The sequence below is a fragment of the Misgurnus anguillicaudatus genome, chromosome 12 (assembly GCF_027580225.2).
Source record: "Misgurnus anguillicaudatus chromosome 12, ASM2758022v2, whole genome shotgun sequence".
Taxonomy (NCBI): domain Eukaryota; kingdom Metazoa; phylum Chordata; class Actinopteri; order Cypriniformes; family Cobitidae; genus Misgurnus; species Misgurnus anguillicaudatus.
The window spans coordinates 32,122,707-32,137,856 of record NC_073348.2 but is presented as its reverse complement, the minus strand read 5'-3'; the positions used below and the strand labels follow the sequence as shown (position 1 = coordinate 32,137,856).

The window sequence follows — 15,150 nt, the reverse complement described above, 5'->3', positions numbered from 1 at the left end:
GTTGTGTAATGTATGTTGAGACAAATCTGCCACTGGCATATTTTAAGATCTGTCAGTGCAAGTTATTTTCGTCGAGACAGCTCAAACATGTGTTTTAGTCTAGGACTATCCTTAAGCCTTGTCTGTGAAACAGGGGGCCAATGTCATAATAAATACACTATTATAATAAGAACATAGTACAATATAAAAAACGGTGTGTTTTTCTTTAAATGCTGAACATGGTTTATATTTGACTTGATAAACTTTGACTTCTCCTCCGAGACAGATTTCTGTTGCATTTAGGTGAAGTAAGAGAAACAGACAAAACAAAATCAACTCAAATTAAGGTGGTCATACAGTATTTCAGTCTCATTATGGCACAGCTTTCAGTTCACATTAAGCTCAAACTGATCCCTGTGGCTGATCTACTTTATCAACTTCTCTGCCTGACAGGCACCAAGCCCAGTTTTTGATGGAAATTCTTGGACAAAACTCACCGTACAGCTGTTAACACTTACACTGCAGTCAGTCAAAAAAGGTCAGGGATCGATCAAGATCTGAAAAACCTGAATAACCTCTTTGCATTCGAATATTCTGACTTTCCATGTCTAAACAACAGATGCCTGCTGATCTAATTTCTCAACATTCATTTCTAAAACAAACTTGAACTTTCAAGTAAACGTTAACCCTGCAATGCACATTCCAGCTGATGGTAGCCTCGGTGGAATAGATCAATTTATTTTATTATGTGTGGGATAGTCATTTCAAATCAATAATCCTGTCCAAGTCTGTCCGTTGTTGAGATATGTTATTTCCTGCAGCATGTTGTGCATACACATGTCAAAGTCATGGCTGGACAAACATGCGATTTCTCAAACTCTCCAGATCTCCACAAGCCGTATTACAGAGTAGCCGGCGTGCAGCCCAAACATTCCTGACGCGGTGAATGTGTGTGCGTACGTGTACGGATTCCAACCACAAAACTACCACACACTGCAGGTCTAGACATTTCTATCCACCTCTAAAATATTTTACTGTCAAATTAAGCAAAGGCTCACAGACTTATGACACTAGTATACTGTATAAGCATAAAAATATTAAGTGCTTTGAATCATATTTCTAGGATTGTATATGTTCCTTGGCTATATGTTTGTGTGTAAATGAACCAAAACAAACCAATACTGTTCCAAAAACATAATACAGTGATGCCATACAATATGCAAGTCATGAGTTGTCCTATCATACGCTTGAAGTATGAAAGGCTTATTCATTAAAAATACTGTGGATTGGATCTCAAGTTTCTATAAAACAAAGACTCTTAACATCTAGGAAGCACAAGAAAACTGTCATGTTGCATGCAATGTATAAACCACAGTGAATCAGCTTAACATGATGGCACAACTGGGAGAAATGCCTTGCATAAATATATAAAGATGTAGTAATATCTGTAAAATACAACCAAAGTTTGCCATTAAATGTTAAAAGTCAACATGCACCAAAAATCTAAATTATTACACTTGAAGAAATGCAGCATGAGGTTAAAACAACTTGGTTTTGCAAGTCAACTCAACCTACTATTTTAAGTGTTGGCTTGTCAAAAGTTAACTTATAAAATCAATTTTTTAAGTTAAAGTAACATAAAAATATGCTGATTTGACAAAAATGCTGCATATTTTGACAATGTAGTAGTAATGAAAGATCCAACGTTTCCAAACCCGAAGCCAGATGAGAGAAAAATAACTTAAAAGACTCAAACTGATACCCAAAGCACCTCTCATACCTTGGGATATCCTCTTTAGTAGCTGTTGCCTAGCGATGATACGAGCCAGGCGTAGTCCAGAGCGTCTGTGGATGCTATCCAGTCTAAGGTATATATCTTGAGTCTCTGGAGTCATGCTGCCCAAACATTCACTGTCCATAAAATCATCTGTGAGATCGGTCTCGTCCATCTTTCCACAGGTGCAGAAAAACACTCAAAACTTACTCAGTCACTCCCTAAACACAGCCAGATATGCACTAAACACCCTGATGTTTGCCTACTATATGCACTACCAAGCAGTGATGCTACTAAACCATCACATACTCACTCAGTACTGCCAAATACACAGTCGCAAAAAAACACACCTAGGCATGGAGTCAGTTCTGATCTGAGCGCACACTTAGTTTGCTCCACCCATTCAATGGTCATGTGACCAACAGAAGACCCAAATGGGTGTGTAGGGTTGGAAACATTCTGCAGTCAATTGAACTTCACCCAAAGTGGTTTTTAATGTGCTTCTCTTCAGTCTGTGTGTGTTTGTGTGTGGCTGTCTCATCCAACGAGAAATAAATTGTGTAACAGAAATGAAAGCAAAATAAAATCATTTTAAAGAGAAAAAATGTTGTGACTGTGTGGAAGTAGAAAAGCAAGAGATAATTTGCTGTGAAAACCCAAAAGGTCCTTCTGTAATCTCAATGAAAGTCAATGCAAAGCTTGCGAGAACCCTCAGCTGACAAACACTCCAAACCAAAAATCCCTTTAGGGAAACACGCATCTGGGCGACCATGTTGGCAACACCTCCGGGCAGTTATTTCAGTCATGCAAGACTAAAGTCATATCTACTTCAAAGCGAAAAGACTCTAAATCACGTTTATTAAACCTGAAATTAACTGTGCTATAAGTTTGGTTTACGGGGTTGTTTTAACTATCGCGTATGCACACTGGTATGCACAATCTCATTGATTGGTTCTTTTAACCGAAAGGCGGGACTTCTATTGCCAGAGCGGCCATATTGAGCGTTGCATTGTCCCGTTCTTATTCCCTGTCCCAAATGGCACACTCCGGACTTGTGGACTTCCTAGAGTCCACACTTTGATGATATCATGTAGTGCAGACTTTGGCCCTGTCCCAAATGGCGCACTTCATGCGACTTTCGGTCTCGTGGGCTTGAATTGCGCATGTTTGCTTAGTCTACGAGTCCGTAGGGTGTCCCATCTGTCATTTTTACGCTCCGAAGTGTGCTCATCAGCACCCCCTTCGCACCCTTTATGTGGTCTTCGATGAAGCCCGCACTGCTGCAGCCTTCGCCCACTTTACCAACCCAGAAGTCCTTGCGAAAGAGAAATCAGACCAATCAGACGACGGAAGGGAGGAGTTCACACTGATGGGCAACTTCCCTTCCTATTTCCGGTGTGACGCTCGAGTCTATCCCAAAACATGACTCCGGTGCTCCCTTGTGGACTTGCATTAAGGGTCCCTAAAGTCTGCAATACATGATGTCATCAAAGTATGGAGTGTGCCATTTGGGACAGGGCCGATAGGGACCCTTGACGCAAGTTCACAAGGGTGCACCAGAGTCGTATTTCGGGACAGACTCGAGCGTCACGCCGGATATAGGAATGGTAGTTGCCAATCAGTGTAAACTCCTCCCATCTGTCGTCTGATTGGTCTGATTGCTCTTTTGCAAGGACTTCTGGGTTGGTAAAGTGTGTAAAGCCTGCAGCAGTGCCGAAGACTGCATCAAGGGTGCAAAGGGGGCGCTGATGAGCACACTTCAGAGCATAAAAATGACAGATGACACCTTACAGACTTGTAGACTAGGCGAGCACGTGCAATTTAAAGGGGACATATCATGAAAATCAAACTTTTTCTATGTTTAAGTGCTATAATTGGGTCCCCAATGCTTCTATCAACCTAGAAAATGTGAAAAAGATCAACCCAGCAACTTAGTTTTGGCAAACCATTTTCTGCAAGCATGTAAAAAATAGGTCATTGAAATTTGGCTCCCCCTGTGATGTCAGAAGGGGATAATTCCGGCCCTTAATCTGCACTATCCAACCACGACACTGACATTTAGTGCAGAAATCAGCTCATTTGCATTTATTTTACATCTTTAAAAAGTGTTGTGAAAAGTCCCCTTTAAGGCCACGATACCGAAAGTCCACATGAAGTGCGCCATTTGGGACAGGGCCATAGTAATAGGTGTGCTAAATCTTATATATCCAATAGCTTTGGTCAAACATTCAATCAGTATTCAACAGAACTGCGAGGAACATTAAAAATGCAGGAAACAAAGTTGAAAACACCAAAGGCATAGCTGAGCTTGCAATGTTGAAACCTGACAATAAATGCACATAAAATTGACTGTATTTTTAGTTTTATTGTAAGACATTGTCTTATTTGTGTCTATTTGTATTTCTGCTATCAATTTTATTAAAGAAACATCTAAGGAAAAGTATTAACTGGGAACTCAAACTGAGCTGACCTAAGTAAAGACATTCAAATATTCATCTACTGCTCCTCAGTTTCTGTACGTCTGGTTTCAAGTTTAAGACATGTAAAGCACTGCAGCATGTATAGACAAGCCATGCACATGAAACAGACAGCTTTTGTGGTTTGTTTTGAGATGACTGCCCTCTGGTGGTCATGAAAGTTAATCAGGTTTTCAAAAGTGTCATTCATAATTCATCATTCAGTTCATCTGAGGACTTCTTTATAACCACTCCAGACTGAAGTTCACCCACACGCGGGCCGTGCCAAAATGACCTAAACATGAACTTGATCCACGAAAACAACCCTGTGTGTTATTAAGGGCGTTCACATATGAGAGCTAAATTCAGAACAGGTCACACAAAGGTGAGTTGTTCATGGTCTAAATCAGGGGGGACACTGATGCCAGTAATCCCACACGTTATATCTGTAACCCACATAGACAACATTCACTAAACCACTCAAAGGATGCATGAATGTGTCCACAAAGCTATCAATCGTGATATTTTTAATAAATACATCATGTGAGATGTTTACCCAGGAGATTAAGGTCTGAGTGTTGGAACAAAAATGAATTCCTCAAGCACCCCAGGGTAGGAATGAGGTTACTGGGTCGAGAAGAAGAGTCAGATACACATTACTTTCAAATGTAATTTCTCAACTTTTAACCACAAGCGAAGCCTTGCCGTTTATGTGATAATGGACCATGCTTTACAAAGATATTACCTCATGAAAGAGAAAACACCATCTACAGAAATCTCAAAACTACATCACAGAAACAGCTTAGTATTATGGGTATGTTTTATTGTATTTTATATTTTACTCTTTCACTTGAATGTGTCTTGTTGGTATATTTGGATGCACTGGAAGCTTCAAATACTGTATAGGGCTGTCACAATGATTAAATAATCGGCTCACCGCGATGATTTCAGATCACCGGAATGATTGCACATCTCTCTAAAAAACAAAAGGGGGAGCTGCAGCGCCTGTATAAACGAGAGCGTATAAGATTTTAAATATGTGTTATGTGTATTAAACTTTAATGCCAGGTAAACCTTGAAAAATATTAATTTAAATAATCACAATGTGTAAAAATGATTTCATAAACAAACAAAAAAAATGTATGAGAATTAAATGTCAAGCCCTAAACAGGCAATTAATTGTCATAACCGTCACAATATATTAGTCAATTAACCGTCAGCCAAATTTCATAATCGTGACAGCCCTATTCAAATACAAAAAAAACTTGTGTGCAAGCACACTTGGCAATAAAGCTCTTTCTAACTGAGATGAAAATTTAGTATACTATACTACATACATTTTCTCAAACAAATACTCAAGTACATTGTAAGCATTTATATGCACTGTAATACTATGTTAGCAATGTTATAGTATGCTGCTAACTAATACTGAACTTTACAAGAACTATAAAATAAATGCGAATCACACAACTATACTTGAACTACACTTCAGAACTTTGCTATACTTTAAGTATCAGATTCAAAAATATCAGAATGAGACACTGTATACTTTTCATTGTGGGAAAAATAATACTTGAAAAATAACACAAAGTTCATTTTTGAGCTTTCAGAATAATTTTAAAGCCTCCAACACTACACTACTATACTATACAGACAGTACATCAGAGTATATACTACTGTACTAGAACATACTGTACTCAATACACTGTAACACACTATGCTGTACTTAAACTAACTACTGAATTAGAAAATACTCCACCGACCATATTACACTATACTAAACTATAGTGAACTACACTACAGCAAACTATACTAAAGTACACGAAAGGCTATTCTATTGTACTATATGAACATTAAACATTTCCCCTAAATATACTACTCCATCCTTAAGTAAAAACGTGACACAGCACAGCCAGCATCTTGGTTAGTTGGCATCTGAAGATCTCCACAGGAACGCAGATTACTAATACACAACGTTATCCAACTCTGTTTTTACGCAGTCATTGTGTTTAAGTTATATAATGTATAGAAAGAATACGCGTTGATCATATGTAAAGCTATTCCAACGCAAGTCATCCGGGGACATCAACATCATAAACTTGACCTTCACCAAAACAGCTGTCACGGCCCGTAATGATATAACGCAAAAACAAAAAAGTTCATCGTGACGCGATGTTGTCGCGCACTGACCTGCCAGTCGTTTGTCTCGTATATTTCTCCAGAGTAAATCCCAGGCTTTGGATGTGGAGTCCCGCAGCTGCTCGCTGATGGACCGCCGCAGCTGCAGCTTGCTTGACTTTCTCCTCGTTGTCATTGTGAATAGTCACACATAGTAGCGCCCGGTCCGGATGTCCTACACGCGCACCGTTACCCGTTATCCTCCCGGGTCCAGCTCGCTCTCTCTCCGGTGCCGCAGCTGTCGTCACTGCTCCTGATCTGCGGCGCTGCGTCACCTTGCAGCAAGACGAATACAGTAACACGTGTGTTTATATCACGCGCCGGCGCGGGACCGAGAATTCACTCCGGTGGGTTTCATGGTCTCATAGGTTTACACGCGTTTGATTGAGCGCAATATGACAGTAATAACAGATGCGTAGAAGTTTTAGCACCAATGCAATGCAGAGTCGCGCGAGGCACACTGACTGACACCACACACACAGCCCCCCCCCCCTCTCTCTCTCTCTCTTTCTCTCTCTCGCTTACGCACGCACGCAAGCGCGCGGATAGTCTTTTCCCATAGCAGCATGACATTACTTGAACTCATCAAGACAACTTGTTTTAAATTTAAATACAGAACACTGTAAAATACTTTAACTTTGTGTAGTTGTTATTATAATTAATATACTGTACAACTTACTACAGTTAATACTACAGTATTTTTTCATGAGGGACTCTCACACAAACACACGCACAGACTTCCAGCTTTGGCATCTTGACCATTACTAAACTACACTTATGGAGTAAATACTGTACAAAATACCAAGATAGTAATTTATGTCTATATTATAACAGTATTTTTGATATTTTCATTATACAGTAGGTTAATGTTTTATTATTACCACTTATTTATTTTACATACATTTATATGTATATATATGAAGAGTTTCGTTGCAAAACGAGATAACCACCATTTTTTTAATTGTTCAGAAATCTCGTTTTTTTTTTGGTTGTGCATTCCATTTAATTTCAATGCAACTGCAGTTGGTTTGTTTTGATTTAAACCTTCATAACTTAAAAAACACAGCTAAGTAGCACCATAAAACAAAATAATAACATGATAACATAATAATAAACATGTTTTGACAAAAATGTAAAAAAATGGATTTATCTCGTTTTGCAACGAAACTCTTCATATACAGTATATTCTTTCTCACATACATTCCAGTGTGTTTGGGTGTCATGCATTACATTGGCTCAGCTTCCTCTCAGGGGAGGTTTTACAGGCGAAGATTTATGTAAGGTTACATTGGTGGCATAACTGGTGCGAGGTGTGGAGAGAAATGGAAAGGCATGAATGGTTAGTTCTGTCCACACTTCCATCCTTGGTGAGGTACTCTTAAACCGGATACGCCCCTGTAGCGCAGAAAGGACGGATGGATGGTGCTGTACAAACTGAAGGAAGAGATTTTTTACGCAACTGAACACCTCAAAATAAAACAGTGGGGTAACTCTAGTCGGGAAACAGCGAGGCAGGAGCCAGTCTGCCGGTGGAAAGGTCTCGCTGGGAACGTCTATATAGTTAAATTTATGATTCACGGACTTGGAAGGCTAAGGCATAAATAAATAAAATATTTATAAATTGATTTTCAAAAAAACAACGATAACTTTACAACAAATTATCTATTATTTTCTATCTCTATATGAGTTTAAAAAACAACTGATTTAAGAGCAGACGTAAGTGAATATGTAACCTGTGTTTGGCCCCGAACGTCACTCCGTGTTAGCATGGTTATCACACAGCTAACTGCTCATCTGTGTGAAAGAGTGAATTCACACTGAGTCACCGGGGCCCCTCAGGAGACCCTAATGAATATTCATATATCAGGGGCCACGGGGCATCAGAGGGAGTCATCAGCCTCGGGCATCCTGTACTACTTATAATCATATAGACTTGCATGGAGGAGTGTACTAGAATGTGTCCTTCAGGGGTCACGTTCAATCTGAACAATTAATTCCAAAATGCCTTACAGAAATGGGCCAATCACAACAGCAGCAGATCCGTTTTTTTTGTGAGCAAACATGCTATTGTATAGGGGCGTGTAATGGGATAGAATTAAGACACGTCGACGTTTAGGGAATCAGTGGGTAACTGGGATTTAAAAACTGCATGAATCCACTTTTTCACTCTTATGTCAATAATATAATTTTTTGCTGTACATCAGATTATGCACATACGTGCCAACTTATGAGAGGAGAAATAGGGGGCATGCAAAGTTGCAAACCACACACGTGCACGCAAACACCTACGCACATACAAACACACAGAGCAGAAAGAGATCTGTAGAAATTACATCAAAATTAGCCGTTTGCAGCACTGTCATATGTGTTCACTGACAGCAAAAGTGTGTGAGCTATGCGTGTATATGTGTGGGTAAATAATTACAGAGTTGCGATCATTCAGTGATGACATGCAGAGGAATGCAGGGACGCAAGGTCAGATGGACAAAGTCACTGATCTAAATGTCTGTAGAGGAGTTGTTGTGCACATTGCGGTATCAAAACACGACCCATGAGGAAATTCCCTTTAAAGAGACATTCCACTTTTTTACAAAAATGTACTCATTTCCCAGCTCCCCTAAAGTTAAAAACTTGATTTTTACCGTTTTGGAATCCATTCAGCCGATCTCCTAGCCTGGGTGCCAGCCGATCTTAGCCCCGCCCACCACAATTTGAAAAACGGGGGAAGATCGAATTCTGACTAGAATTGAGTATGACAACGTCAGGTTACGTCAGGAGTTTCGATAGTTTTCCTATTTAAAACTTGACTCTTCTGTAGTTACATCATGTTCTAAGACCGACAGAGAATTAAAAGTTGCGATTTTCTAGGCGGATATGGTTAGGAACTGTACTCTCATTCTGGTGTAGTGATATTGCGCAGCAGCCGAAAAAAGTCCCTTAGTAACTTTCAATGACTATTTTCGGGCAGTGCGTAATATCACTACGCCTGCTGCAGCCATGTTACAGCACCAAAGTCCTTGATTATTATGCCAGAATGAGAGTATAGTTCCTAGCATATCTGTCTAGAACAGTGGTTCCCAAACTTTTTCAGCGTGCGGCCCCCCTTGTGTACAGTGCATTTTTTCGTGGCCCCCCAAAAGAAAATGTATGACAAAAATGTAATATTTTAATTAAACAAAAGATATAAAATTATACCTAGTAGTGCTGTTGGTTAGTTTGCTTATAATTTTTTAGGTTTAATTACACAGAATGTATGATAAATGAATATATTTTATAAAATGTCATAAAACTGGGGCCCCTCTGGCACCATCGCCCGGCCCCCAGTTTGAAAACCACTGGTCTAGAAAATTGCAAATTTTAATTTTAATTTTTAGTCTTAGTACACGATGTAACTACAGAAGAGTCAAGTTTTAAATGGGAAAAAGATCTAAACTCTTTGGTTATTTTTAAGCGCGATGCTTATGGTCTAATCAGATTCAATGGATTGTGCTAAGCTATGCTAAAAGTGCTAGCGCCAGACCCGGAGATCAGCTGTATGGATTTCAAAATGGTAAAAATCAAATGTTTAACTCTAGAGGAGCTGGAAAATGAGTATATTTTTTTAAAAAAGTGGAATGTCCCTTTAAGTTGCCACCAACTGCACGACAATTTCCTTGTCTGTTTTGCAACAGCTAATTTTCGGCAAAACACCCCAAACATGTCACAGTTTTCTAGTTCACAGACTTTCACCTAATCCTTAACATGTCCATTATCCCATGACAAATAGTTTCTTCAAACTAGTTATTCTGCTATGTCCCAACTTCTGTAGACCCCCTGTTGCTGACTGACCACATTTTTAAAATGAGGGATACAGTATGAAGATTAAGAAGAAGCTGTATGCCAGATGGCCGTGTATTCATCTAAATTATTTGTTCGTTGTGGTTGTTTTTCAGTGGGAATGGTTGAAATCTGGGCCCTGATTCATCTCTGAGTTTCTGAGAATTGATGAGAATCCTAAAGACAATCCTTGGAAACGTTTTTTTTATACCTAAGAGCAAAAACAGCATACAGTCATTGTGACTTGGCCTCCACCATTAGGCTTCCACTTTAGATTCATTCAATGCGCCTGATTGATAGTCTTCATAAATCAATATATCTTTTGAAGTAAAATGCATTGCATTTACTCTCATTTTATGTTAACGTAAACTTAAAATTCTGGCTACAAAGCTCTGTGATCCTCAAAATGTGAAGTAACAGAAATCAGCACAGCTGAATTAATAACACTTAAAATGAATTCAAATGGCCTCAAATTCTGTTTAAAGTGAACATGTGCCAAGAAGCTATACTTTATGATGAATAAAAGATCATTTTCCTTGTATTTCTCTTTCTAATAAAATTACTACTATATCAACAATGTACATATATGGAGGTTTAGTGCAATACTTTCTTGTATAAAATGAGCTTTAATGTGACACCTGATCTAAGTTAATTATGTTTTTATAGGGAATAATGCAAAAAACTGCCTATTTTAAGTTTTTTTAGAGACGTGAATCACTAATGGCATCCGTCTCATCGGCAGTTTTTTTGCATCCATCACTCCAACAGTGATCCAAAGGCTCTGTGAAATGGGTCATGGAGCTGTCTGGAGCCAAGATCGAGTCCTGCCCTGCCCAGAGAGGCCATTCGAAAGATCTCCTTTCCACAATAAAAACACACCAGTACATTGTTTTCATCCCTGGAGCTGTTTTAATTGGTTCCTAAAGAAGTTAATAATGGCAGGAGATTATTATCACAGAGGTGAGGATTACTGGGCCTGATGGGGTGGGTCGGACCAAAACAATGGCTAATGGACAAGGAGGAAGTGTGTGTGTATGTAGTGATCGTTTCTGCTATCCAGCCAGACCCAGTGTTTGTGTTGGCCACCCAGTGCAACTTTTTCCCCCCGAGGCAAAATGGGACAAATATCCTGCAAGATCACAAAGCCCCCCCTTATTCTCTAAATCAGCTTGTTGAAAACTTTCACGTCGAAATAAACACGGGTGAATGTGCAGTCTCTAGTGCTCATGGGAGTTTGGAATCTTGTAGTATTCCAAGATCAGGTCATTCCTAAACCACAACATCTGCTCGAACACAAACAAAGATAAATGTACACATTAAAGTGCATTACAGAGAGCCTATTTATGTTGCAAATGTACACGCCGCACATAAATGCAGACAAATTGTCTATTAGATAATATTACAGAGAACCCATTACGCATTTACTACAGTTCGTAGACTGCATTTTTGAAGATTTATTGATGCCTGAACTATAAATAGATGTAGATGGTCTAACAGAGCAAACACAGCATCCACTGTACTGTACGCACTCAGCAGTGTCCAGAAGTCATGCTAGCAGACAGAGAAAGATTGTGTGTTTACTGTAAATGTAATTACTTATAGAGTTCTGGCAAGAAATGAAACCAGCACCCTTGCGTAAAGCGAATATTAAGCCAGCATTTATAATTGCTTCCATCACAGAGGGCTTAAGGTGAACAGCCTCTTTATTAAACAAAAATTAAAATAACAAAAGCAACTCACTAAGCAATGCATAAAAAAAGACAACACGAAAAATTTCCAAAAAGCTTTGTCAGGCTGAATGGTTCCATAATAAACACGCAGTCACGAGAAACTCGTGCCGCCATTTTGGATCTAGATGTGTTTATATTCAAACACAATAATGTATCATTCGCTAAATTCTCCCAAAATACAAACAGTTTTCTTTCAAATGCATTGTTTCACTTTGAAAAAGATATTAAACCACCGGAGTATAGATTCTTTTTTTGATTATGGATGGGCTTCAAAAATCAGTGACATTACAAAACTAGGAACAGCCAGGATATTATTCAACTGCACATGTGTTCGGTTGAAAAAGGAAGTCAAACATCGAGGGTGGCATTAAAGGGGACCTATTTTGTCAAAATTTTTACAAGCTGTTAAAGGTGGTCTCACACCGGCCGCGCAGCTCAGCGTCGGGACAACTCGGAGGTATCGTAAACCGGAAGTGCACATTAAATAGCGCGAGCTTCGTCTGATAGCATCTACTGCAAAATATACGTTAGCAGCCAATGTTAATCGTTAATGATTTGGGACAAATATGATGTTATTTAATGTTAAACTATGCGAGTGGCGCTGTGTGGCGCGACAGGGATTTGAGCAACTTCTTGAGTCTAAGCTGGGCGGCGCGGACAGGCGCCACCTGGCGGCACCGGTGTTTGTATACTCATAGAAAACAACGTGCTTGATTTTTTTAGAACGGCGCAGCGCTGAGCTGTGCGGCCGGTGTGCGATCCCCTTAAGAGACAACAGTGTCTCGCTATTGAGACATGGCGGACAACGTACAACTTCCTGAAGGTGGAAACTAGGGTAATGCCAGCGCTATCTAACAACAATTCGTACATATTTTACCAGTTGGTTAATTCGTATTAATTCATACGACCGCATTCCTAAGTTTTGGTATGATTTGCCTTGCCCCTGTGACGTTGGGGTTAGGTGCGGGGTTCAGTTTTTTTTTCATGATAATCGTACGATTTTACACAATTAACTTTGTATGAATTGATACGAATTAAGCTGCATTCAGACTAGCAGCGACTAGACAGCGATCTCATTGATTTCAATGGAAGCTTGGCTACTTCCGGCGACATGAGCGACAGTCACCGTTGCCGACTGGATGGGGCGTGTCCAGTCCCGCGACAAAGTTGAGAAATGTTTAACTTTATGCAAATTATGAGCGATTTTTGGGAGAGACTACCAATGAGAACAAAGCTGTGGAGTTCACGTCATCCACCTCTCGTCAGTTACTGGAGTGGCTGTTACTCATCCAGATATAGAAACGCCTCTTTTGAAAGAGACTAGCGACACACAGCGACAAAGTCGCTTATAATGTGAATGTACTTTTAGCCAACTCTTAAAATATGTACGATTTCATGTGAGATCAGGCTGTAATGCAGGACTGTCAGTCCGTGGCTGTGGGTGGGGCTTTATCAGTGTGAGGTCACATTAACAAGAGATTCAAAGTAGGGTTGGTGGATTGGGTGGATTTTTTTCATTGTAGGTTGGTTTTGTTCACACACTCAAAGAGGATTTTGCATATTAGATGCCCTTTAATGTGGATTATTTTAAACCACACAGTTGCATATATTTTACCCAACCATGAGTTGAAACAACGCAGTATTTCCATGAGTGCATGTTTAGTCAATCTGGAAACTAAATATCAATTGTCATTCTTAAATCAAGGGAACAACCCGAAGAGATTTGTCCATTCTGGCTGTGTAAAGACTTCGACACTTACAACCTGACAAGTGGGGATATATCAGTGCCACCCAAGTGGGTGAGAGCAGGTCTCACAGCTGGCTAGTAAGCACACCCTGATGGCAACAATTTTATCGAAGAGCTGAGAGTTTTGTGTGTGCGGTTTGTTGTAGGAAGGGAACAGGCTGCCTGCCAAAACTCAGAGTGCTGAATTAGCAGTGCAATTAAACCGGCTCAAGACTCGCACCGACACCACAGCAGGCATATTAACCAACCTTTGCTTTTAAACAAACTAAACAGACATCATACTGGAGTGAAACCTATGAGACACCCAAAACTCTCTTCTTCAGTTATAAAAAGCATCTACAGTTTAGAGTTTCTTACCGTAATACAGAGATTTGTTGTTTTAAATGCAATGTGCTGTTAACTACCGAGCCAAAATCTTTTATTTTTTATTGCAGGCAAACCATGCCATCCCACACAACACTTTTTATTGAGTTATTTTTTAATCCGATGTAAATACCACACAAGATGAGTTTAACTGGACTTACGCAAGCATTTCTACATACAGACATTCATGTGCCATTTAAGATTTGGCATCTGTGTATGTTGCCTGTACCCAGATTAGGTGCAGTGTGTTTTCCCATGGGAGCACATGCCTGAAGTGCCGGAGAGTTTGGAAATATGGCTCTGTGTTTTGTCAGGTTCTTCCCTGACAGGACGTACAGACACATGTCTCACGTGTGGTACACACATAATCCCTTCAGCCACACACACTATAATGTATGTCTATATGTGTGTGATTTTCTACTCAACAATGTCATACATTTTGGTGTTTTTAAAAAAGTTCAAGGAATTTACACATGTATAGCTCAATTGGTAAAGCATCACACTATCAGCATAAAGGTCATAGGTTGGATTCCCAGGGAAGACACATACCGATAAAATGTACCCTGAATGTACTGTATGTTGTTTAAAGGGATAGTTCAACCCAAAATGATAATTTTATCATAAATTACTTACCCCCGTGTCGTTCTAAACCATCAAGGGTTCCCATTGTCTTCAGAACACATTTTTAGATATTTTTGATGAAAACCGGGAAGCTTCTTAATATAGAGGACAAAAAATTACTTAAGTGTATATAAATAAATAAATGAATAAATACATACATACATAAATAGATAATTAAATAAATGTAGAAATACAGAAATAAATAAATGAATAAATAAATAAATGCAAGAATAAATAAGTAATTAATGAAATGCATTAATAAATAAATGTAGAAATACAGAAATAAATAAATTTTGAAATAAATAAATAATGTTGAAATACAGAAATAATTCTATATTTATTTATTTATGCATTTAATTAATTACTTATTTATTCCTGCATTTATTTATTTATTTCTGTATTTCTACATTTATTTATTTATTTATGCATTGATGTATTTATTTATTTATATACACTTAAGTCATTTTTCATCCTCCATAGCTTCTG

At 39.0% G+C, this 15,150-nt stretch overlaps 1 protein-coding gene across 4 annotated transcripts in view; it reads right to left on the bottom strand.

The window, feature by feature from the left end:
- The window catches only part of stard13a (StAR related lipid transfer domain containing 13a), a 73,025-nt gene that overhangs the window by 36,567 nt on the left and 21,308 nt on the right, over window positions 1–15,150 (bottom strand). The window contains exon 1 of one of the 4 annotated variants that reach the window (XM_055208136.2): window positions 6,400–6,846. The exons of 2 other annotated variants lie outside the window; for them this stretch is intronic. In XM_055208136.2, the coding sequence (XP_055064111.2) occupies window positions 6,400–6,523 (124 nt within the window). In that variant the 5' untranslated portion in view covers window positions 6,524–6,846. Of the gene's footprint in view, window positions 1–1,759; window positions 2,083–6,399; window positions 6,847–15,150 lie in introns of those variants that run through there. One more of the 4 variants, XM_055208135.2, reaches the window with a different exon arrangement.